The sequence below is a fragment of the Fusarium musae genome, chromosome 1 (genome assembly GCF_019915245.1).
Source record: "Fusarium musae strain F31 chromosome 1, whole genome shotgun sequence".
NCBI classification, from domain to species: Eukaryota; Fungi; Ascomycota; class Sordariomycetes; order Hypocreales; family Nectriaceae; genus Fusarium; species Fusarium musae.
In genome coordinates, this window is record NC_058387.1 from 3,532,822 (window position 1) to 3,557,125 (window position 24,304).

Below are 24,304 nucleotides of genomic sequence, written 5' to 3' on the forward strand. Positions count from 1 at the left end.
CTCCGTATGCAATCAGCAATGAACAACTCTTGTTGAACCCCCGCCTGAAGTGAAAAGCCCCATCAGTCTTTGAGCGAGTGGTTGGAAGTTTGTTTCCTGTCGTCTCAGAAGATGGGAATTGCGATGGCAGACTTGCAGAGGGACCATCTCCTCCACTTGCCGGCCTATTGTTAGGTAGCCCTGCTGGTGTAAGTCGCAGCTCGATTCGAAATACGCACTCGCACTGTGGAGTGTGTATTGTAATCTGTGGATACGCCTCAGTAGGGTGCGGTATCATGATTCAGTTGAAACCCGACAACCTCCATTATCCAAACCAATTTGGGAGTTTTGCATCTTCCAGAAGACACCGCTGTTTTGTAAGCAGCCAGAAGGCAACTTACGGTGTCATGCCTGAATTCCCTACCTTCGCAGGTTGTTTGTTAGAGCCAAGTTCGACAATATTGGCCTGGTCCCATCAGCTCGTTTCCAGCGCTGATGTCATGGACATTTCTTGAGGCATCCACCTTCAGCTCCCTAGACTCATCTCCAATGCAGCCTTGACTGCAAACGTATCTTCAAACCCGTTATCGGTTTTTATCAAGAGGCGGGGTTATTTTTTCTACAAGAACTAAGAGCCCAAGAAGCCCGAGCCTTTTAGCGGATGGCGCCGAGCCAACTTCAGAAAACAGATCAGTGTGCAACTCAGATCATCCTGATGGAAGTTTGGGGTCGTGAAGCCGAATACCGAAACACCAATGTATTCAGCCTCGCAGAGAAGAAAGCAGACGTCTCAAATGTAACATAAAGTCCAACGTAAGTTGCTGCATTTCGGATCTAAAAGCAGTGAGTTTGAGTCCGGAATAGTAGGATGATGTAAGCATTAAAAGGTATTTGACGCTGCCTCCGATGACATGAACCGTAATCAAGTACCTGAATAGAATACCTCATCACGCAACCTTTCTCTCCCCATCCAAGTATTTCAGAGCTCTAAAGCATCTCTTAGCGGCTACCGAGCCCTCCCAAGGACTAATAATTCGTCTGCTTTTGGCTTATCTGATTTTGGGTACCAATACTCGAATTTCAAGTTGAAAAGAAAACACAAGTTGCAAAGTACTCCAACCTCCCCGACTTTCGTCTTGCGCACTGTACGAACTTCAACACCCCTAGAGCCCGCATCAGGTCACCCACGCCCACCTCACCTTGACCTTGCCCCAAAAAAGACGTCTAATTATCATCTCCATCGCTTCTTCTGCTCGCGCCATCTCAATCTTTCCCCTCTCCCTTTTCTCAACAATAATCATCATATTTTCTGTCGGCGCTCTTGATCACCGTCTCTTATCGCGACTTCATCCTACCATCGACCCGAGCAACGATCCTGGGGCCACGGACGCCCAATCCGACAACGTTATACGATTCACCTCACGCAATATACCCGCTTCGCCCCTCTCTTCCTCCGCCGCAACAATTCGGCCCTGTTTTTAAGCCGCGGCAGCTCCTCGCCGCCAGCCATGACGGGCACTGAGACCTCCAATGCGGGAGGAGGTTTTGATCTGCTACGAAGAGCAACTCAAGCAATGATGTCTAGGTTCGTCAATAATGTTTTCCTCTGTCGTTCTTTGAAGCTATTGTTTTGCCTTGTTTTACTCCTGCGTGTTATTGCTATAACCATATGGTGCCTTTTTCATCATATTTTTGGCGGGGGACTCGAGATCGATGTCCCGTCCTCCAGCGACGTGGCGTAGTCAGTCGGTGGTGGCGATGATGACGGACTCGCAGCACTTGAGCTCAGTAGCTTCAGTGACGCCTCTTCCAGCCATAGCTGCCATTGGATCCCTTGCTCTACGACAGCGCTTGCCGATGGGAACCCATATCACCTCACATGGAAATGGAACCGCTGCTGGCACTTACAGCTGTTCACGCAGGCCTGCATCCCACTATTGGGCCTTGTTGGGCTCTATCTAGTGGACAGCTGCCCTGTAACCGCACTGCAGGACGACGTCTCGCTTTTGCGTTGGCTGCCAGAGCATGGGTTCCCCATAACAGCCGTCGAGCCTTGCCCTGATATGGTTGGCAAAGCCTGGCAAACATGGGAAACACGACATTATAACAGAAGCTCGCAAACACCAATCAGGGTGCCGCCGTTCCTTGGACTTCAGTTCGCCATCGCAGTGGAGCCGAGCATTCGCCGCTGCCGTCTCAAAAACACTTTGCAGCCTGTTCCCAAACGAACAAAAAAGACATGAGCAATCAATGGCTACCGTGGCATTCGCATTTCCCTGCAACAGGCAGGTTGTCTTATAGTCGCTTTTTTTTTCTTTTCTTCCATACAAGGACCATGTTGCAACTTTGCAAGCTCAGGTCTGACTCGCTCCAACTGTGATTGGGCCCAATCCAAAGGCTGCCCAGCCTCGGAGTCAGTCCCTGCGTTCGGCCCCGCTATCAGCTTCAGTTTTCCACGTTTTGCTCCTGGTCCAAACAATTTTGGGCAAAAGTCCTTAGGGAAAAAGGAAGCTTTTTGGACAAGCCTGACCCCGGCCGCAAAGCGAGATTTTACTCGCGGCAAAGAATTGATCTCGTCATCGTCCTTTCTTACAGCACATTCAAGTATCGAGCCTCCACTTGGTCCCTTCACAGTCCGTCTTACACGGCCGCTCTCGGCAATCCCATCCTAATCTTTACTGCTCTCTCGCTGGTCCTGGCGCTTCTTTCGCATCCACACCGGCGCGAACACACCACTGGCTACCAAGAGTTCAAAGGCCTTCCCATTCCGTGTTTTTCTCGTCATAGTCGCATCGTCAGAGTCCACCTCTTCTGTTGTTGCCCATCTCATCTCCTCTGGTGGTCCCTCTCGGCCTTCGCCCTGTTTACCCTCTAGTTGACGCGCTTGGCAACCGTCATGAACTAGTGTTCCCACTTTGTTTTTTTCCCCCGCGCCGGTGCTTCGGCGTAGAAGCATTTATTCACTCACTGGAAATCTTTTACAAAAATGCATGGGGTTATTAACAAAAACGTCAGGTCTGCGGCAGACGAGGATGGCGCCGATCACATTGGTCTCGAAACTCCTCGATCCGGTGTAGCTACACCTCAACCCGATCTACAGGACAAACGCTTACCAGGAATCATGAGCTACTTCGGCCAGGTTCGTAAATACCCTTCCACGCCTTCGTCAGCTCCCAGTTCGTCACAGAGTGATACCACTCTAGACCGAATTTCAGTTGTGCCCACTCCACCAGCCGGCCTGCAGTTGCAGGCACACACCCAAGGCTCTCCTCGCGGCTGTGAGTCCTCGGCTTTGGATCGTTCGCTTCTTCAACATGAGCGTCCTAGTTCTATGCCAAGTACTACTGAGCGGGATGAGCATAACCTTTCAGATCCCTACCCAACCCCACCCACTTCTCAGCCCTCGTCTTCGGGGGGTTCTATCTCCCAGGACATGATTTCTGCAGACTCAGGGGCGCATGGCAGGGCTACGGTCGAGCAAAAGTCTTTTACACAACAGTCACAATTCAAGAAACCCACAGCCTCACCATTTACCACCACCCACTTCCAAACTTCCAATGACCCATCACTACCTGAACTTGACTCCTCCAAAAACGCAGCACCTACCAAAGACTCCATTATTTCTTCGCATCCTGAGCCCAGTACAAGTTCAGGCGCCTGCTCAGCTGCTGCCCCCGGCAAGTGGCATTTTCTTAATGGACTCAAGGAGCTAACTCGTATGACGTTCAAGAGCGGCAACTCGACTCCTACGCGAGCAATGTCGGCTGCTCGACCATCTGGCTCCGATAGAGCCCCATCCTCCGGAAGGACCAGTCATGACGGTGCTGAAGTCAGCGGTGCCCAGACTCCAAGGAGTTCTGCTGGTGCCCAGGCGCCTGCCGCCAAGGGAAAGCTAACAATCAAGATCAATGAGGCTCGCGGGCTTAGGAAGAGTCGGGACCCTTATGTTGTTGTGGTTTTCCAGCGTAGTGAGCTCATTTCCGGGGGTCCCCACCATATCGATGAGGACGATAACCTCAGTGTTGAGCCACCTCCAGTCGCTGGTGGTATCCCTATCCAGCGATCAGGCAGTGACTCTGGACGACCTTTGGCTATTCCAATGAGGAGCAGGCAAAGCAGCAACACCAGCATTAATGACTATGGCTCGTTCCGTAACCGATCCGGAGGTCAGCTTACATTCACCAACCCAAAATGGGATGCCGAAGCCGAGTTGTAAGTTGCCTTCTGTGGACATTTGTGTCAGAGATTCATTACTGACACTGGCTAGCGACGTTGTGGACTATGATATGCTGGTTGATGTCTCGGTCTATGATCATGGAGCAACGGGCGATGAATTTCTAGGTCATGTTGATTTTCAGGCCAGCAAGGATCCTGGTGCCACCGTCCAGGGTTGGTTCCAGCTGCAGGGCCATGCTGATACTATGGCAGAAAATGCGCCAACCGGTGAGATCTTCCTCGAGGCCATCTACCACAGAGCAGAGAGGAAGCAATTTGGCCCCACTGATTTCGAGATTCTGAAACTCATCGGCAAGGGCACTTTCGGTCAGGTGTATCAAGTGCGAAAGAAGGATACTCAGCGCATTTACGCCATGAAGGTTCTGCAGAAGAAGGTTATTGTGCAAAAGAAGGAAGTTGCCCATACCGTGGGAGAACGAAATATTCTGGTTCGAACCGCCATGTCCGACTCCCCTTTTATCGTTGGTCTCAAGTTCTCTTTTCAGACACCATCAGAACTTTATCTCGTTACTGATTACATGTCTGGAGGTGAGCTGTTTTGGCATCTACAGAAAGAGGGTCGGTTTGACGAGAAGCGAGCCAAGTTCTACATCGCCGAACTGATCTTGGCCATTCAGCACCTTCATCATAACGACATTGTATACCGGGATCTGAAGCCTGAGAATATCCTCTTGGATGCTAACGGACACATCGCCCTTTGTGACTTTGGTCTTTCCAAGGCCAATCTCACAAAGAATGACACTACCAATACTTTCTGTGGAACAACCGAATACCTTGCGCCTGAGGTTTTGCTAGACGAATCTGGCTACACCAAGATGGTGGACTTCTGGTCGCTTGGAGTTTTGGTCTTTGAGATGTGCTGCGGCTGGAGCCCATTCTATGCCGAAGATACGCAGCAAATGTATAAGAATATTGCTTTCGGCAAGGTGAGGTTTCCTCGAGATACCCTGTCTCAGGAAGGACGGAATTTCGTCAAGGGACTCCTCAATAGAAACCCCAAGCACAGACTAGGTGCGACCGACGATGCCGAGGAGCTGAAGAGACACCCCTTCTTCGCCGATGTCGATTGGACTCTTCTCTCCAAGAAGCTTATCACTCCACCTTTCAAACCCAAATTGAAGTCTGAGACGGACGTCTCATACTTCGATCCGGAATTCACGACCGCGCTGGATCAGAATGGCTCTCTGAACGAACGTGCTGCTGCGTTGGCCCGAGGCTATGCCGCTTCAACCCCTCTTTCTCCTTCCGTTCAGGCCAACTTTCAAGGCTTCACGTTTGTTGACGAAAGCGCATTAGATGATCATATGCGAGACAGAGCAGGACTCGTTGATGAAGATATGGATGATGGACAACATCACAGGAACCGCGATAATGACGATTGGGACAATATCGACGACATTGACCTCAGGAAGGCAAACCGGATGAGCGGGATCGTGAAGACTGGACATGATGAGCACATGGTGGGTGGTTCTCACTTTGACGTATAATGCGGCAACTCCTTTTTCCTGCACAGTATTATTCCAGTCAAGCTCCACGGCGTTTCAACCATGCTGGAGATTGATCTATCTCTACGTGTCATACAGAAAGCAAAAAGTAATATTTCGCAAAACTTAAAAACCTCACCTCTTCTTCCCCAGTTTTGCATGTGGGTTACGGATGTCTAATTTGTGGAATTATATGCATCGAGGTCGGCTGGTGTTGCATTGCATTGATCGTCGAGCTGTACGGGACTGATGGCGTTTTATGGTTGTGGAAAATGAGAAGAGAAGAGAACGAGACACAAAAATAGGAGGATCAAGTCTATGTTGGTGGATCCGTCCATTGAGGGCCATTTTTCCTTAGTTTGATTCCCAGCAGTGACAGGAGGGCCATATGAGTAATGAAATGAGAATGCCACAGCTATTCTTGAAAGGACCCGGAAGGGAAATCGGTCTCTCGTTTTATTCTAGACTTGTCCTTGTTGGATATAGTACGTAGCCTATGGAGAGTTCGAGCCAAGCCTACCAGCCTTCTCGGACTTGTGGTTGTCGATGACGTTGATTGCCACCTGACGTCGATAACCAAGAGAGCTAGTGCAGCATAGCTTGAGGGATGAACGAAGTTTGGTATTAGATTACATGAGAGTATTCGAGGGAAGTTGAAGTCATGGATACATCATTGATGTCAGAAGGCATACAAGGCTGATTCGTATATGCCCTACAACGTCGGGTCGGGAGCTTGAGAGGTAGACCCACGGTGAATCGTATATCATCAGGAGATAAGACATAGGGTTTCGAGGTTTAGCATACAACGTAATGTATAAAGTCACCTGCAAATGATCGTTGTAGCAATTTGCTTGTGCTTCATTTGGTGTTCGCATTTCGCAATTAGTTCCTACGGGCAACCGAAAAAAAGGTTGATTTTTTAGGAAAATGTACACAGGATTCTTATCCCCAATCCACTTGCTTCTGCTTCTTCTTTCTCCTTTATCACTCCGGCTCATCTTCTCGGGGGTGAGTTGGTGTCAGCCTCCCTTCTTTTGCTACCCTCATGAAACGGCGGCGCTGGGTGGTGAGAAATGATACCCGAAAATGCACTGCGGTCGGGATAGTCTATGTGCTCCCAAAGGTTGAGAAAACGCTTTAGTGGTGAGGCTCATCCTCCTCCTCGGCCTCAAGCCAGTCGGCAACCTCGGGGGTACCAGACTGGGCAGAGCTGTCCTGACCCTCAATCTCAACAGCCATGCTCTCGTACTCCTTCAGGTTGCTGGCGAGGTCGGTCTCCTCTGGAGAGGCAGGTGTCTTGGGGAGGTTGAATGTCTGGACGTTGCCCTCAGCATCGGACTCCTTGACGGCGGGGATCTTGTAGGCCTTGAGCTCCTTGAGATAAAGCTCCTGGACAAAGTCGGCTGTAAAGGTATGATGTCAGCAAGTGAACGTTGATTCGGTTAGATCATATTCGGGCTGATCGGGTAACGGCCTGTCAAATTTGATGAGAGATGCGAGACCATATAGCAAACGGTGATTCGAACTCTGATTGATATCATTTATTTGATGCTGGTTGTTTGGCGACGTCGGAGCTTAGGTGGAGTACAGGTTCGGGTATAGGACAGGTCCGACCGGGAGAAATAGACAATCGAGATGATGTATTCGCGACACCCAAAGGAATTGACCGAGGAGCATAGAGCAGCGTAGATAGAGTCTTACCTTTCCGGGAGACAGTGGGAGCAATGAAGCCCCTCACCTGAACGGCATTGGGTCTGGCGACACGAGAAACAGCCGCAACGGCGGAGCGAGCGCGCTATAAAACCATGAGTATTTTTTCATCGCCTAGGCCTGACTTTTGTTCTTACCGAAGCCCTGGAGAGTTGAATGAGCATTTTGAATGGCTGGTGGTGGCTCAATTGAGGGGGTAACTCCGGGGGAGATGGGCGAGGGCGAGATCGAGGGCGAAGTCGATTGAGGGTTTTGGGGGAAAAATCGTGAGAGGTTGCACTGGACCATGCGTCTTCGCCCCCGGTTAGAGCGGTTCGGCCTTGCTATCGTGGAGTTAATGCCTGAGGTTTGAGAAGGCTGCCGGAGCTTCACGGATCATTGACACGTGATCTTTGAGAGGTGTGATTGGCCAGTATCGATCTATATATGTTGCAGTGGACCCTCTCTGCTCGGGCTATTCACTTACACGGAGATCAGTCAGTATGCATCTTAATGCTCAATTTGTTCGAGAGAGTATGTATATCCAACTACTGTAGACTGGTAGAGTCTTGCTTACTACCACACTCCTTTCAGCTCTTTCTAGTTGTCGCAATTTGCCATATTCGAATATCAATGGAGCAACAGCTTCCAAAGTTCATGCTAACCATGTTGCACAACACAATGGTCACCAAAATTGTTTGATCTAATCCTTTCATCAAGTTTATTGATATATTATATGCTAAGTTAAAGGGATTTCCAAGGCAACAAAGAAGAAGAAGAAAAGAAGAAGAAAAAGCCAAGGATTGAGATCGCAGTTAAAACATCTTGCCGTTTATCAGATCCAGTCCCGATGGGCCGAAAATCTATGGTATCACAATTCACGAGTTCCGATATCCAAAAACACCTTCTAAGCATTACAGATCCGCCATATTACTCCTCTTTTAGGTTAACGAGATACTTTATCGTGCCTCCTCCTGAGACATCTGTGGAGAGATTTGCTTGGCACGAGAAGCGTTCCTTCGCCTCTCACCAATAAAGGCAGCAGCCAAGTAGAGGATGGCAGCGATACCGGCAATGACGGAGTATGCGATGATGTACGCATTGGAGGAGTTGGCAAGCTGAAGACCAAGGCCCCCGTTGACAATACCGATGATGATGAGGGCTCGGCCGAACCAGATGTGAACATGGCTGACAACTCCTCGCTTGCGGTGGCTCACAAAGTACCGATGGTGCATGTAACCAAGGACAGGCTGCAGAGTCATCAAGGCACAAACAGCAGTGCCCATTGTTGTGTGGGCTTGTTTTCCCCACTAAAAGTCTCACATTAGTACTGATGGACAGGTTCCGATGCGAGCGCATCCCCCAGGGGGAGAACTTACGTAGCCACCGTCACGAGCATATACGTATCCAAGGCCGAATCCAGCCCACATGAGGAGCAACATGACAACTTGCCAGCCCGCATGGATGAGCCACTTTCCAAGCATGGGCATAAGGATTGCACCGAGAGGATATCCAGCAATGAAGACAATCGACATGATGATACCGTGAGCACGCAGAACAGTCTTGCTGGGGCTACTACCACTTCCGTTCTGTGTCACGGCACCGCCGGAGCTAGAACCAGAATTCGAGTTGGTGTTTTCGTTGCTGCCAGTGAATGGGTTGCTGTCGGAGCTCATTGTGGCTTTGGCAAAGTCAACGCTGAAATCCACATGCTTGTCGTGCTCAGAGATGCGCTCCTCCATGCTTGTCGAATCCAGGGAATTTCCATTCCTCCAAGCTGCAATCCACGAGCTCGTTCCCTTGAGACTAAGATCAACACAGTTGTTGCATCGAATGTTGGCGATCATCTGCTTGTCCTTGATTCCGGAACCGTCGAGGAGCTCGAGTCCGCTTCGCTTCGTGTACTGAGGCATGACCTCTCCGACACCTCTCCTTGGGCTCAGGGTGACATTGCCGTTGCCGTCTTGGTAAATGATGAACATATCGGATCCAGCCATTTGGGATCCAGTGCCCAGTCCTGCCCATTGTGCGGATGTTGGTGCCTTGATCTGGAAATAAAAGCTGCCAGATCCCGCGCTTGCAGAAGCCTCAGGGACACCCCATCGGAAACAGACGTCGCCATTGTCCGGGCAGAAAGAAGATGTGATGGCAATTGCACTGCCAGCGGCAGCTGAAGGAGAGTTGTTAGTTGGGCGGGAGTGGTGCGCTGAGCTGACGGGAACGACTTACAAAGCACCGCTAATGATGTGCTGAAAGTTGACTTCATGGTATTCTTGGGAACGAAACAGAGGCAGAGACAGATGAAGTGAAGAGACGGAAATGATTTTTACTGCGAGTGAGGTGATTGGAATCTTACATGAGGGGGACAATGAAAGTACTAAATATAATAAGCACAAACAAAGCACAACTGGAGATAGACCAGGGGGCCATTCCTATATTGAGACGATCGTCCACTGGCCTGCAGACGCTACGCGCCGCAAAGCCACGGCAGTGTTGTGCGATACAACGCCTGGTGCCGGTGGTAAGGGACGATTTACGAAGTCGAATACTACCAAAGGGACCCGGCAGATGACATTACAAGTGCCGCGATTAGTTAGTCTGGCTCAAAGGGACGGATCCTTTGAGCCCAAGGCTTGGACCCAAGGGAAGGGATCGATGTTGTCGTCAGCTCTTTTGTCGGATCCGCCCTGGTTAATCCTTGTCAAGAATGAGATGAAAGCGATTAAGGTTTCACTCACACTGCCACAGACAGCCAGCTATTCATGGCTTTCCACGCCAGTAGATAGGCTTAAGCCATCGCGGGTTTCAGTGCCGAACTGGTGTCAATTTGCCCGCTTAAGCGCTTGAGGACACAGTCACGACGCCGGAACGATTGGTCAACGGCGCATTTCTTTCAGTCAAGGCATCATGATGCTGAAACTGTCGCCGTTGGAAAGGTGTGATCGTGTGCCTTTCTATCCGTTATCCGAACAAGAGGGAGAGGCCCTCTCTGTTTCAGTAAACTCTCGGTGTTAGAATACGCGCTCAATTGCTGATGAATGCTCAGCCTGCCTGCCAGTGCATACGACAAGGACTCAATCACTGAGAAGGGCTGTGATCATTGATGACAAGCTTGCAAGGACTGAAAGAAATGGCGGCCGACCCCTACAGGGATATCTCCCGCAGGTGAGGTCTGGGCTGTCGGGAAGACTCTCTTTTTTGACTAGGCGCCCTAATATGGTAAAAGATCTGATTATGCTTCTCTCTCGGGTAGATTAATCAATCCGACGACAGACGGCCATCCCACGTGGGGCACCGAGGTTTCAACGTGTGAATAGCCTCAGAGGTCCACGTCAGAGTCTACCATTGGCAGTATCGTATTTGTCTGATGATGTCGCATAAACAATTCTCTCTCATTCCCCCAGGCCCACGGCTAACCCCCCCAAAAAAGGGTATTATAACCAAGCTTCAGCCCAATGACATTATCCCAATTTGCAACACGACGCTACAAGGGTCTGGAACTCTCCTCCAAGACTGATATGTACATGCATGATTATGTACGTACGTTTTTCTCTTAGCCTCGTGAATACGTCAGCTCTTTCAGACGAAAGCTTATTCTCTACTCTAATTCTCTCCGAATAAGGCGATGGACCTCAATCTTTTTGTGCTGGGGTCATTGGAGGTTTGATTATTCGATCATCACAAAGCAACTTCGTCGATGATGCCAAGAAACGTAGATGCAGCCTGATAGTATCGCCTCAGTCGATGGTATGCAATAGTCTACGCCTCGTACATGATGATTGCGCGGCCCTCCATTTCATGTTGCAGATGCACTCTAACGATCAGACCAAGTCGGGTCTAAGCCCTCATCCACCTCACATACTGGACAATGCCTATTCATGCAGTCTGTCACTGTTATCGTGGTCTGGTGTGATGATCGAGCCGATCTTCAGCCTGTGACGCATTCGTTTAAGCTTGTAGGTGTCGGTGTTGTAGTTGTCACCCATCAGATGCAACTTAATCCTCCGATAAACTGACTTTTTGAAGCCAGCACGGTGGCTACCTATTCCTAAGGTAAGGTAGTTGACGACGCGTAGGGCACCAATATAGCTACTTAGCTAGGTAAGTACTCAGACAAACCTGCTCCAGTGTCTTCTCAATCTCACCCTTCTAAATGTCATCCCCGATTATGTGAGATCATGATCTTCCGTCGTCGATTTCCCCGTCTCTTTGGCTGACAACCGAATCATCACAACTGCGATCGTTACCTGGGTACTCGTCCAAATACGAAGTCACAGTCGTGTTCTTACAACCCAATAAACCCACCAGCCTGGCAGCTCAGCCCTCGGCTAATCATAGGCTTCATAACCACAATCCGTTATTTGTCTCTTGCCCCGGCTGTTTGCACGTTTCGGGCAGGTATTAACACCCTAGTCGATGGCGAGGATCAAGTATACATAGAAACAGAAACTCTATTGAAATCTACAATTCGACTGACTCAACAGATACTACAGTACCTTCCAACGACCATTGAGGCCCTGTCTTTGTTGTAGCTGCTCTTTCTGTAGGTGACGCAAAAACCCGCATCAATCAATACGAAAGCATCTTGAATGACACCACCGCCTCTCAATAAACTCCCCTTCCCCTGTCTTTATATTCTATAGTCACCATTCCTCTCCTTCCGACAGTTCTCACTCAATCAGCTGTGGGCAAAAGCGGCAAATCGATCTTCATTCAACAGGCTTGAAGATGCAACAAAACTAAATCCTCCAAAGAGCTCATCCTTAGGGAGACTTCGAGGCCAGGCCTCCTTGTTTGGTAGCACCGGGCTGATGGACAGCTCCGTAAACTCTGGGGCGAAGTTCTCGGCTAGCTCAGGATCCGTGATCATGGGCTGGATTGGTGGCTCAAGCTCGCGCTCCGCCAGCTTCTTCCAGTCAATTTTGCGAAAGAACCGGTGACTCTTCATCGTCGCCAGATCCTTGGGCATCGCGGCACCGAGACGCTTGCTGGGGTCCTTGCGAAGAAGTCGGGTGAGCAGGTCTTTAGCATCAGGGCTCAGGAAATAAGGAAGAACCAGTTTCTGCTTGACGATGTTGTTTTGGATCTTGGCGTGGTTTTGGCCGCGGAAAGGTGGATTTCCAGTCATTAGGTCATATCCGAGGGCTCCAAACGACCACCAGTCGACTGCCTTTCCATACTTCTTTCCAAGGACCACCTCGGGCGCCATGTACTCGACAGTTCCCAGCATCGAGTTGCAGCTCTCATTCTGGTCGATTGAGACCTTGGAAAGACCAAAGTCAGTCAGGAGGAGGTGGCCTTCAGCATCTAAAAGGCAGTTTTCCGGCTTGAGATCGCGGTAGACCACGCCGAGATCGTTGTGAAGGTGTGAGATGGCTAGAAGCATCTCCGCCATGTAGAATGCGGCCACATCCTCGGAGAACATCTTTTCGGTGTTGAGATGGGTGAAGAGCTCACCGCCCTGTCCGTATTCAAGAATGAGGTATAGTTGCTCTTGGTCTTGGAAGGCATAGAACAGCTTGACAACAAATGGATGCCTGTTGACGGACTCAAGAATCTGTCGCTCAGTCTTGGTCTGCTCAACGAGCTTCTTGTGGACGACAAGCGAGGCCTTTTTGAACTGCTTCTGAGCGTAGAGTCTCCCAGTCGCGCGTTGCTTGACGAGCAATACAGTACCATAGGTACCCTTGCCAAGACATCGCAGCTGTTCAAAGTCCTCCGAGGTCATCTTACGGTTTGGCGCAAGGCCGCCCTCTAGGGTTTCGAGATATCCACTACGCTCCCGAACACTCTCGCTAGCAAAATCGTGCTCGAGGTTAACCTCGTAACTAATAGAGCTGTCTGAAATCTCGCTACCAGCCTCGCTACGAACATCCTCTCGACTGTGCGTACGGCTGATCATTTGCTTTCGAAACTCGAGCGCCAGACCCTGTTGACTTCCAGCACGACTCATGGAGTGGCATGGGGACCCTCCATCAAGGCTCAGAGGCTCCATCTGCATGCGCAGTTTGGCGATGCCCGACATGGCGGGCGAGGGATGGGCGCGGAAGGTAGGGCTGCAGTTGGCGCTCACAACATCATTGACCATGAGGTTTCGGCCGGGAGTCTTGCGCCGCGGAGTAGGGGCCTCGCTCTGTCCGTGGTCGGAGTCTTCGTCGCCTGAAGTAGCAGGTGTAGTCTGGAACCCGCGGACGGTAGTGACCGCGGCAGGTGCCTGGCTTATCATGGTGGGCGGTATTTAAAGTGGTGGTCTGGGATTTGGGGAGTTAGGAACGGCACGGTTATGCTCTGATAACGACACCACACAGCACTCGCCCAGCTCAGACAGTGGACAAGTGCAGATAGTCGTGCTATTCAAGGGAATCCTCGTCGGCGTTCCGGATCTGCGCGGGGCTGGGATTCGAAGTGACGCTCGATCTCGTAGAAGTTCGCGACACGCATCTGGTATCGGAAGAAAGAAGTACGGAAGACGGCAGACTTTGCTATATGCATTTGGCAGCGGATATGTGTCGTGGGTATGTTGAACTGGTGTTCACCAAGTGTGGTGTGAGGGAAAGAAGAGAGAGGGACTAGACAAAGAACGGATCCTTCTGGCATTAAATCAAGTAAGAAAAATAAAACAAGGATTTTTTGGTGGCCACAGCCCTGCGCCCATTTCAGCAGGTGCGCTGTAACTCCGCGATTTTTTAGGCTTTTTTTAGGCGGACTTGCATTGGCTGTTATGATCCAGCCCGTCTTGGTGTCGGCTGGGCCGTCGCCTACCTTCAATAAAACCCCCTGTCTTCGTAGCCTGAGCGTCCACTTGGAACGCGGGGAGGAATTAAGGGCTCGGGGGGGGGCCCCGGGCTAGTCAGCAGGCGTTACAAACTACCACTCAAGTTTGGATATCACTATACATCCATTGAAAATAACCCCTGGTGCTAACACAACTCATGAAAGTTCAGGGGATGGACTGCATCAAACCTGGCTGCTGGAATCCGGAATTCACTAGTTCGTGTCGAAGCATAAGACATGGGCCGTGAGACTTGAGAGTCAAAAAGATTGTCGCATTAACCATAATTATACGGATATTTGCCCCTTTTTGTGTAATTTGTGGTTGTTGCGCAAAGGGCTTTTGTTACTCCCTTGACTGGCCCCGTGCTGTCAACAGGAGGCAGCGAACAAACCTTGAACGTGACACTCTCTCATTCGTTTGCCAGATTCTGTCCTTCATGTCAGCATCAGAAGGCATGAAAGATGACCGAGAGTCTTGAGACACTGGCATTACCAATAATCTGACAGGCCTGGGCCATGCGGTGATCGATCCCGCAAAAAGCGAATGGTTGGTCTTCGTTAAACTTTTTAGCTTGTGATTCTTGAGGGTCCAGTTAAACATTGGATTCCAATGTTAACACCCAGGGTGAGAAATCTGAGTACGATTACTCAGGTTAATGCTACGTAGTAGTTTTCAACCTAACATCCCAACTATCTTTCAAAGCAGAATACCATGGAGGGTAAATTAAAACATTTGATATACGAGTCGGGTGCTTTTCGATCCATTAATTCGTTGGCTCTTTTAGTAGTGAATTTCCCTTTTTAACTACATTTTTGACATGAATAACTCCCAGATTAATGTAGACCCACGTCGGCCGCCGGCGAAATAAACTGCCGACACAATATGAAGCTTCAAGGTCGCGTCTGGGAAATTTCACATCTACCAATCCAAGAGCGCGCGCCAAACAGCAAGGCTGCAACCATAGTATCAGCCCTCGATTGACAAAATTCAATATCTTCAATCTCAACTGTCGAAAAGAAAAAGTAAAAAAACTTATATACAACGACAACTATTGTCAAACTCGTCACTGCTCGTGCACCACAAGCGAAGCTTTCATCGACCTGCGTTTGGTCATTTCTAGCAAAGATGATGCACCCATCACGGCAGGCGTACGTCGAGGATGCCGAGCCTCAAGGAATCGCATTAGAAGATGTCCCCGATGATCATGACTACGATATTCCAATGGGCGGAACAGGTGTTCCTTCTGAAAAGGCTTCCGCAATCCTCAGTCAATTCAATCGCAAACGCCTAGCAGCAACGATAGCAGTCCCTACCGATGATACTCGAGTCCGCGCGAAGCTTCGGGAGATGGGTGAACCAGTCACGCTATTCGGAGAGGCACTTGTTGATCGTCGGGATCGACTACGGGAACTTCTTACCATCCAGGCAGAGATGACAGGGTTGGAGAATGGTGATATCACAATGGAGGACGCTGGAGACCAGGATCAAGAGGAGGAACAGGAGGAGGAGTTTTACTCAAGAGGTGGGCCTGAACTTCTACAGGCGCGGTTAAAGCTTGCTGAATACTCTCTGCCGCGAGCCAAGAAGAGGGTTCGATTTCAGAAAGCTGAATCTACGATCCCTCTACGCACCCAAGTCAAGTTTCGCAAACAAGTCAAGGAGAGATTACAAGCATTTGAGCTCCAGGGCAGTCAGACAGTTGGCGAACGTCATGTCAGCATGACTCGCATATCTCCCAACGGCGAGTTGGTCGCTGTAGGCAATTGGGGTGGGCAAGTCAAGCTGGTCGAAATACCAAGCTTGAACCAAAAGACAACCTTCCGCGGTCACACCAACAAGATTAGCGGTTTATCTTGGTTTCCCGGATCTACCTTGCCAGAACACAACGTTTCCCCTGACGCCGTCAACCTTGCGTCAGGCGGTGCTGAGGGTTCGATTCATTTATGGTCTCTGAACCAAGATACTCCCCTGTCCACACTTGAAGGACATTCACAGCGAGTGTGTCGTATCGAGTTCCATCCCTCTGGACGTTATCTGGCCTCTGCTTCTGAGGATACTTCGTGGCGCCTCTGGGATGTCGAAACAACCGCAGAGGTTCTCCTTCAAGAAGGCCACTCAAGAGGTGTCTACGCTGTCAGTTTTAACACTGACGGATCCTTACTTGCGAGTGCTGGTCTGGACAGCATAGGTAGAATCTGGGACTTGCGTTCCGGACGTACCGTCATGATCCTGGATGGACATCTGGACGGACACATAAAACCCATCCATGCGCTGGACTGGAGCTCTGATGGACACAGGGTACTATCTGGCTCAGCTGATGGCTGGATCAAGTGTTGGGATGTTCGAAAGGTGCAAAGGACAGGCGGTATTGGTGCGCACACCAGTGCTGTCTCTGATATGCGTTGGTTCAAAGGTCTCGACGACCCTCTCACTGGTGTTCCACCTGGTGTGGATGAGAAGGGCGCGCAGCTACCTAAAAAGTCGGGCACCTTCTTCGTGTCAAGCGGCTTTGATAGAAATGTCAAGATCTTCTCGGCAGACGACTGGACACTAGTGCAGACGCTCAGCGGCCATACAGGCCCAGTTGCCAGCGTCGACTATAGCAGGGATGGCAAGTGGATTGTCAGTGGAGGCCATGATCGCACAGTCAAACTATGGGGTCGCAATGATGGCGAGGGAGTCTAACGTCAGGGCATCACTGACGAAGGATGGATCTGGGTAGAACAAGACAAACAAAAGCTACTATGAGATACCCCAACAAAAATTCATAATAATAGGTAGCCAGAATAAATAAGAACCAAAGAATGAGCAAACAATCAAGCACCAATAGTCCAACAATCATCCAAAAATGGGCCTTTTCCCATTCATCCAAAGTGGGGAGTTTCTATTGTTTCATCCGTTGAGTTGGGTGTTACTACTATCACTCATTGGAGAATCATGTGTCCACCCTCCTGTGCTGTGATTAGATAACGCTACCCAAATTTGGTTCTAGTTTATTGCCCCTGCTGTCAAACGCCAACCTCAACTTCCTTAGATCAGGTTCCTTGCAGTGCCGGATAACTTAGACTTCGCATCACTTTCAACTTCGCATCTTACGTGCCTTAATCATTGGTACCCCTTTCTCAGACCCACGCAACCCTTCTCCTAGGAGCCATTTTCTTATCAGCGCTACAAGTATCGTTATCCCGATTCAAGACCACCGGCCATGGCGAGTATCGATCGCTACAGGCCTCCCAGGGAAGGGTATCAGCCCCCGACCCTCCCCGTAAACCCTCGACCTGAGCGCGATTCGAGATCACGATCTCCCCGGCGTCGTGATGCCGTTCCTCCAGCAGTTCCAACTCCTCCGCAGCACTCGACACGAACATCTCCCCCCCGACCTCAAGCCCGACAAGCCCAAGAATCACCAGCCCGATCCGGTGCGCAAACTCCAGTAGCTGTCCTTAACCAATGGAACTTTACGTCGGACGAAGTGCGAAGTACACCTAGCATAGTGGAGGGTCTTTCGCCGGCGGAAGAGAGGATGCGCAGGGCCAAGGGCGTCAACTTCATCTACCAGGCGGGCGTCATGTTGGATCTCCCTCAGATTACGCTGTGGGTAGCTGGAGTGTTTTTCCATCGGTTCTTCATGCGCTGCCACATGGTCCAAGAAAAGGGCGGGATTCATCATTATGTGAGTTCTCCCACCTGATCTTACAATTCCAACATCTCTTTGGAGCTGTGGAAGACTGTTCTTGACTGAGCAACATGCAATTCTTTTCTATATGCTAACATCTCTAATCAAGAACATAGCAGCAACAGCCCTCTTTCTAGCCAACAAGACCGAAGAGAACTGCCGCAAGACTAAGGACATCATTATCGCCGTAGCAAAAGTTGCACAAAAGAACGCGAAGCTCATTATTGATGAGCAGAGCAAAGAGTACTGGCGATGGCGAGACAGTATTCTCACATACGAAGAGGTCATGCTAGAGCAACTCACTTTCGATCTGATGATTGACAACCCTTACCACCACTTATTCAAGTTGCTCGATCAGCTTGGAATAGTTCATAACAAGAATCTACGACAAGCGGCCTGGGCTTTTTGCAATGATGCTTGCCTTACATCGATCCCTCTGTTGATAGGACCTCGAGATGTTGCCATCAGCGCCATCTTCTTTGCGAGCATATATGCGAACCAACAAATCGAAGACATCAATGGCGAGCCCTGGTGGAAGCTCCTCAAGGGTGACGAGGTTCTTTGTTCTCATGCTATCGAGGTGATGCGCCAGTTTTACACGGAGAATCCGCTTAGAAAGCAGAACCCGTCGCTGCCATCACCAGCATTCCATCTCGAGAACACCAGAAAACGCGGTGATACTCTATTGAGCCAACCAGACACATTGTCGTCAACGACCGGTACCCCCTTGGAAGTTGACCGGGCGAGTCGCAGCCCTGGTGTGAACTCTAGAGTCAACGGCGCTGCTCAGGATGGTGAAGGGCGAGACCCGGAGAGAGACGAGGGTTCTCAGCCTCGGCATGACGAGAACGGAAGGCCTCCCAGGTCACCACTCAAGCGAAGAGAGCCTGACGATGGCGAGGAACAGAGTGACAGAGCGGAGAAACGAGCTAAGCTCTCGGAAGATGAAGAGGGAGAACTAGTTGAATATTGATACCAGCGTTGCGTTGCGTTTCGTATGCAACACAATACAACAATGCACTATTTGTAGAGTACGGGACAAAGAGGTGTTATAGGTTTCCATGAGTTCGTGAGTAACACCCGCTTATATGAGAAGATTGATGGGTATTCACGCATAACAAAGGCTGGATCTGGCTGAGAAGGTAAGCATTCGGGAGGATGCTCCCAGGATACGGCGTTTGGATGTAGGTGGAAGACATGCTCTGCTACTGCACTTAGTTTTAGCTTGTGATCGAGGATATATCTTGGGGGAGGTTGTTAGATAGCGGTAGACGATGCCAATTCAAGTACAGAAGTGAAAAGAGATCGTGCATGTTGCCTCGTGTTTGTGGCTAAGAAGAGCACTTGCGTCTCCTGTATATTAGGTATTGCGTGCTCTTGTAGATGGATCAAGAATCACGAGTGGTCGCAGGTGCTGTTGGTATATTGAATCGGTCTACAGTTTCCCTTTGCCCGTTTATCGTGAATATCTGTATTTTCCAGATTCTGTCAACGTTGCCGTGCACGTAGCTGCCTCAGTCATTCCTCGTCCCTGACCCAAGTGCTCGCTTGCTGCCTGCACTGCACGTAGAACCTCAGGCTTACCCAGAAATTCTGCCAATCAGCTCTACTCACCGCCTTTAGCCTGCTCTATAAAATCTCGTCGCGTCCCGGTCAAGCTTCGCTTTTTTCTTTTCCTTTCCTCTTTAGCTCTCTTTGCCTTTTGGCTTAGATCAAGTGTAGTATCTGTTCTTTTCAGTTTAATCTCTGAAAGATGTCTAAGGACATCAATCGTGATTATTCCTATTTTTGGCTTTCGGGCAGTTTCCTCTGTGCTTGCACATGATTCTGCCCACAGTGTCCCTGGTATTACACTGCCTCCAGGTGACGCGAACACTGCACGGGCTCGGTTTTTCATTGCTTGCTCGGGCTTGTCCTGGGTAGTGAAGAAGACACTTTTAGTGACGCTAGAATCCATAAGACGGACGCTTGGTACATTATGTTTCGGATCCTCATGCACCAGAATGACTGACACAAGAGATATTGCCCAAACACGGTTTTTCTCTTTGGAATGGCTCCGGTGGTGAACGATGCTCCCGTGCTCTTGAATATCCATCTTGCTTGTGTATAGAAGCCGTACACCGTTGTTGGATGCCATCATTGGCAGGTCTCATTTAGGGTGGACTTTCTCGTTTGTAGCGTTTCGCGATGCGAGCAAATGTACGGAGTAACAGCGGAGGGGGTTGGTATAGGTACCTTACCTGTTCAGTATCGAGTGTCATATGTTACCCGCTACTAAACACATGCGCCGTTGATCTGTGATCTTGCTTGTGTTGCGGTTTCCTACGACTCTTGTATTCGTCGCTTTCTACAAGGCTTCCTATGTACCTAGGGTAAGGTACCTATCCAGAATACCTACCTCATAGCGGGAGGGGGTTTTTAAACACCTGTCAAAGGGAAAAAAGAGTGTCTACCTTATTTTATCACCTCTGAAATTCTGTGATATTAGGCTAACATCATATTATCGATCAAAAATAACCGCGACAGTCTTTTCTGTCTACTGCCTGATGTCCAAAAACACCCCTCTCCCGCGTAGCTACCAAGGTAGACAGAGGTTGCTACTCCCATGAAATCCAAAGTACCTAAGGTATATTTGTTCCTCGGAAGCAAAGTGTGCTCAGATCGACCAAGTTAGATTGGATAGTAAAAGAGAGATGCACAGCCTAACATCAAGCATTAAAACCCGTGACAAGCACCCCAGCATCGCAACTTTGTCGTCCATGTGCTTTTGTCGTAGAAGCAGTCCCGATTAGGTCTAGTGCATATGCTCTGGAAGCTCCTCCAAAAAGTCCACCGCAGTCACCCACATTGACTGTCGAAACAGCTTCAGCTAATACCCACTGAACAAGTCCAGTAATTCTCTTCAACGCGCTTCGACCTCTACAGCTAGCCAATATCCTTGAATAACACATCCAGAATTCAAGCACGATATCACTGAGGAGATTCGGACGTCATGGCTACACTCGGTGGATATCTCAACAGTACGACACCCTTCCCAAGCTCTACTGCCTAAGGAACATCAAACAGCCTGCTAATACAGACCGCAGAGAAAGTCCTGATCGTTACAGCCGATTCGCGTATTCTTGTCGGAACTCTGGCAGCATGCGACCAAACAACTAATCTGGTGGGTGCCCTCCTACTTGTCTTGACCATGCAGACGCTTATGGCATGTGCCTAGGTCTTGAACAACGCTGTAGAACGAATTATCCGAACGCCCGACGATCCTGAGCCTTCCGCTCAAGTGCCTTTAGGTCTATACCTCGTCCGTGGCGACAATGTATGCTCAATCGGCCTCGTAGATGAGGCGCTTGACGACAGCATCAACTGGACGGAAGTCAAGGGTTCAGCAATCGGCGGTATAAAGCACGTATAGACTACACACTCGAAACATCGGAAAGCGGTCCGTACTGCGACATTTTCTCTTGTGTTATTCTGTTTGGGGTACAACATCCACGGCTGGAGGTTTGGGAAGCTTCTTTCACACGGCATCGATAGGATCACAAGGCGTTCGAGTTCAGGGAGTTTAGACAATTCATCTTGGCCTTCGCCACGATATATGCTTTCAACAATTGGAGATACTTCATTTGACTATTTAAGCTGACGCAATATCGACAACCTGGACTCTATCCAAAGATGCGCTGCATGAGCACTTCCTTGAAGATGTCATGTCCGGGAGAGTCGATCACACGGTTAAGGCGGTTACCCTTGAGAACACTTAGCCAACCGTGGTCGTCGCCAGGGACCTCATCGAGAGTCAAGATATGGGGGTCCTCGTTAGGGTTTTCTGAAAGGGCGACTGCGGCTTCGGCAGGCTTCTTCCTGAATCTACGATCAACGACATGCATTCCATGTGTCCATTGACCGCTGGTTTCCACACGGATGTCCTCCAGTTTCTCTGGTGTCTTCCACTTAGGATCATCTCGGGTCAGCATATACCATACCGTCAGGGGGTCGTGCAACGAAAGACCGGGCTCGTTTTCATCCCCCTCCATATCCTCGATCTTGCTGAAGGATTTAGTGACAAAGTGTGACACCCACCGAGCAAGGGGGCTGCCAGCTTCGACGTGAGCCTGGATGTTCTCCTTGAAGTAGTTCTTGCCAATCAAGTGAGGGGTAGTAATATCGAGGGGGCAAAGTGTGAGCTTAAGCTGACGGGAAAGTTTGTTTGGGTAAGCTTTCAAAGTTGAAAGCTCCTGGGGAATAGTCGGCATCGTGGAGCTCGGTTTGGGGGATGTGAGTGCGTAAACCCGAGCAGCAGCGACAGCATCGGCGTAGCAGTTGAATTCAGCCACAGGAGTACAGTTTCCCTCGACATTTACAGCACCGCCCATGACGACAAGCTCCTTCACACGAAGGAAAGCCTCGGGATCTTCTGCGGCTGCTAAGGCAACATTGGTAAGAGGACCAACAGCAAGGATGGAGACAGTGTCCACGGGATTCTCTTTAAGGATGCGGAGAATCTCATGGTGAGAGGGCGCCTTGGATGGTGTGAAGAAAGGAGAATAGTCTCCGGCTTCATTGGCGCCATCACTGAAAATGCCTTTCCAGGTTTCAGCAGGAGACAAATCAGGATGAGCCTCATGAACATTATGCAAGCCGTCGATGCCGTCTACAGAAATCCACGTATTAGTAAGGGGGACGAACTGACGATCAGAGCAGCTACTGAACTTACGAAAGTAATCCGCCATCAGCTCCTCGTCGCAAAGGGGGTGGTCGGGGCCAACAGCCACGATGGGCTTGTTTGCCTTCATGGCTCCAAAGCCTTCGGGTTTGCCAGTGGACTTCCTCCACTCAAGTTCTTTCCCAAGCACGTGGAAGAGAGAAACAACGTTTCGGAGACAGCTGAGGGGGTCTTTAGTGTAGGCTCATGATAGTGAACAGAATTCACAAGTGTATTTACCTTTGGAGGGGGACATTGCCGTATGTGACGGACACCATAAGAACCTCAAGCTCCTCCGGTTTGGCACTGAGTGCAAGAAGCAGAGCCAGGATATCATCGACGCCTTGGAATATTAGAATTCTGGTGCTCCAGCCTCAAAGCACATGACAGTTACCTGGATCGGTATCGATGATGATCTTCTGCTTAGGAGCCATTTTTTGAATTTGGAGGATATGTCCAGAAAAACCAGTGACGACTTAGATGAGGAGGTCAAGGTTGTTCAACCACTTTAAAATGGTATACTGCGGAGGAATCCAATCAGCCCTGGTTTTATTCTCACAGCCCTGTAGCCCGGGAACCGAATTCTTTACTTGCAGCTTAGAATTGAAATATTGTAGGTTGAAAACAAGAGGATCAAAGTTCTTGTTCACACATGTTAACTTATGCCGATGAGCGTTTCCCCTCCTTCGGTTTTGGGCAGGTGGACAGGTGGGGTGTAGTGTTAGTTGCTGAGATAAGCTTTTCACAAGAGCTATTGGCTGTTCAATCGAGTGAGATATGAATGGGCATTAATTCTGTTGGGTTCCTGTCGCACCTACACGATAGTAAATGAAAACGCCGTTCTTACAGAGGTGGATGTCAGAGTTGGAATACTTGCGAGATCCGAGCCTGACGCAGGGTAGTGCAATTTGAGTTGCAGATGGCATGAAGCATGTGCAACCTAAAAAGTCACTCCGACAGCCAATCAAATAACTCCAAAGTAAGAGTTCAAGGCTTCAGGGATACCTACTAACATAGGTAGCAGAAAGAAATCGCGATGTACTCCGTACCCTCCAAGCAATGGAATTGTCAGTGACTCATAATTAACTTGTTCTCCCAGCCACGTATGCCAGACCAATGAAAAACGATCTGCTCTCCTTAAATTAATCATATGCTTCCCTTGATCTTTAAAGAGCACTCCCATATACACACGTGACAACAATATGTATATTCGAAACTGGTGCAGCGACTTCAACAAGGGCCTTCGCAGATATTTATTTCGTAACACACTACCTAGGAAAAGGGTATGCTGCAATCCACTGTTGAATCATCTAGCAAAGTCCATGCCTCGTGATAAACCTCTCACTGGAATTGAGGATCGAAGCAGGCCTTTAGTGGTAATGAGCCAATCCCAGGTATAACGTCCGTATGGGAATGGATGCCTCGAAGACACTAGAACCCCTGGTTTACCTTAGTAAGTTGTAATGGGCGGCTCCGGTATTATATATCCATAAATACCTTAAGGCAGGCAGGCAGGTAGGTATAGGTTAAGTAGCCTTCGTCTCATCAACCTCAGCCAGCCAAAGCAGGAAGTTGGTCGGAAGGAGCGAATCCAAGCTCTGCTGGATCCAATGTACCTTATAGACTTCCACTTCATTCTCCCTTTTTGACACCTGACGACGTCCCCGCTCCGACTGCCTATTCCCAGCAAAACTTGACATATGAATCACAAATGTCACAAAAAATATAGCCATCTCCTCCTGTTACTTCGTGTAACACTGCGGCAC

General features: G+C 49.6%; 8 protein-coding genes across 8 annotated transcripts; 4 read left to right on the forward strand and 4 right to left on the reverse strand.

Moving 5' to 3' along the window:
• Nucleotides 1–2,965: 2,965 nt before the first annotated feature.
• Nucleotides 2,966–5,702, forward strand: J7337_001065 (uncharacterized protein; the record flags this gene model as incomplete). The annotated part of the gene is made up of 2 exons (XM_044818809.1): nt 2,966–4,191; nt 4,247–5,702. The coding sequence occupies 2 exons, from the start codon at nt 2,966–2,968 to the stop codon at nt 5,700–5,702; spliced, it is 2,682 nt and encodes an 893-aa protein (XP_044686511.1).
• A 1,134-nt stretch (nt 5,703–6,836) lies between these two features.
• On the reverse strand, nt 6,837–7,573 carry J7337_001066 (uncharacterized protein; the record flags this gene model as incomplete). The annotated part of the gene is made up of 3 exons (XM_044818810.1): nt 6,837–7,102; nt 7,401–7,494; nt 7,547–7,573. The coding sequence occupies 3 exons, from the start codon at nt 7,571–7,573 to the stop codon at nt 6,837–6,839; spliced, it is 387 nt and encodes a 128-aa protein (XP_044686512.1).
• Nucleotides 7,574–8,347: 774 nt separating this feature from the next.
• On the reverse strand, nt 8,348–9,654 carry J7337_001067 (uncharacterized protein; the record flags this gene model as incomplete). The annotated part of the gene is made up of 3 exons (XM_044818811.1): nt 8,348–8,698; nt 8,768–9,558; nt 9,618–9,654. The coding sequence occupies 3 exons, from the start codon at nt 9,652–9,654 to the stop codon at nt 8,348–8,350; spliced, it is 1,179 nt and encodes a 392-aa protein (XP_044686513.1).
• Nucleotides 9,655–12,066: 2,412 nt separating this feature from the next.
• On the reverse strand, nt 12,067–13,614 carry J7337_001068 (uncharacterized protein; the record flags this gene model as incomplete). Its single annotated transcript, XM_044818812.1, has 1 exon — nt 12,067–13,614. One exon carries the CDS (start codon nt 13,612–13,614, stop codon nt 12,067–12,069), a length of 1,548 nt encoding a protein of 515 aa, XP_044686514.1.
• A 1,674-nt stretch (nt 13,615–15,288) lies between these two features.
• On the forward strand, nt 15,289–16,848 carry J7337_001069 (uncharacterized protein; the record flags this gene model as incomplete). The annotated part of the gene is made up of 1 exon (XM_044818813.1): nt 15,289–16,848. One exon carries the CDS (start codon nt 15,289–15,291, stop codon nt 16,846–16,848), a length of 1,560 nt encoding a protein of 519 aa, XP_044686515.1.
• Nucleotides 16,849–17,368: 520 nt separating this feature from the next.
• On the forward strand, nt 17,369–18,812 carry J7337_001070 (uncharacterized protein; the record flags this gene model as incomplete). The annotated part of the gene is made up of 2 exons (XM_044818814.1): nt 17,369–17,836; nt 17,949–18,812. 2 exons carry the CDS (start codon nt 17,369–17,371, stop codon nt 18,810–18,812), a joined length of 1,332 nt encoding a protein of 443 aa, XP_044686516.1.
• Nucleotides 18,813–20,831: 2,019 nt separating this feature from the next.
• On the forward strand, nt 20,832–21,251 carry J7337_001071 (uncharacterized protein; the record flags this gene model as incomplete). Its single annotated transcript, XM_044818815.1, has 2 exons — nt 20,832–20,859; nt 21,076–21,251. The coding sequence occupies 2 exons, from the start codon at nt 20,832–20,834 to the stop codon at nt 21,249–21,251; spliced, it is 204 nt and encodes a 67-aa protein (XP_044686517.1).
• Nucleotides 21,252–21,501: 250 nt separating this feature from the next.
• Nucleotides 21,502–22,972, reverse strand: J7337_001072 (uncharacterized protein; the record flags this gene model as incomplete). Its single annotated transcript, XM_044818816.1, has 4 exons — nt 21,502–22,487; nt 22,551–22,720; nt 22,779–22,881; nt 22,933–22,972. The coding sequence occupies 4 exons, from the start codon at nt 22,970–22,972 to the stop codon at nt 21,502–21,504; spliced, it is 1,299 nt and encodes a 432-aa protein (XP_044686518.1).
• Nucleotides 22,973–24,304: the final 1,332 nt, after the last annotated feature.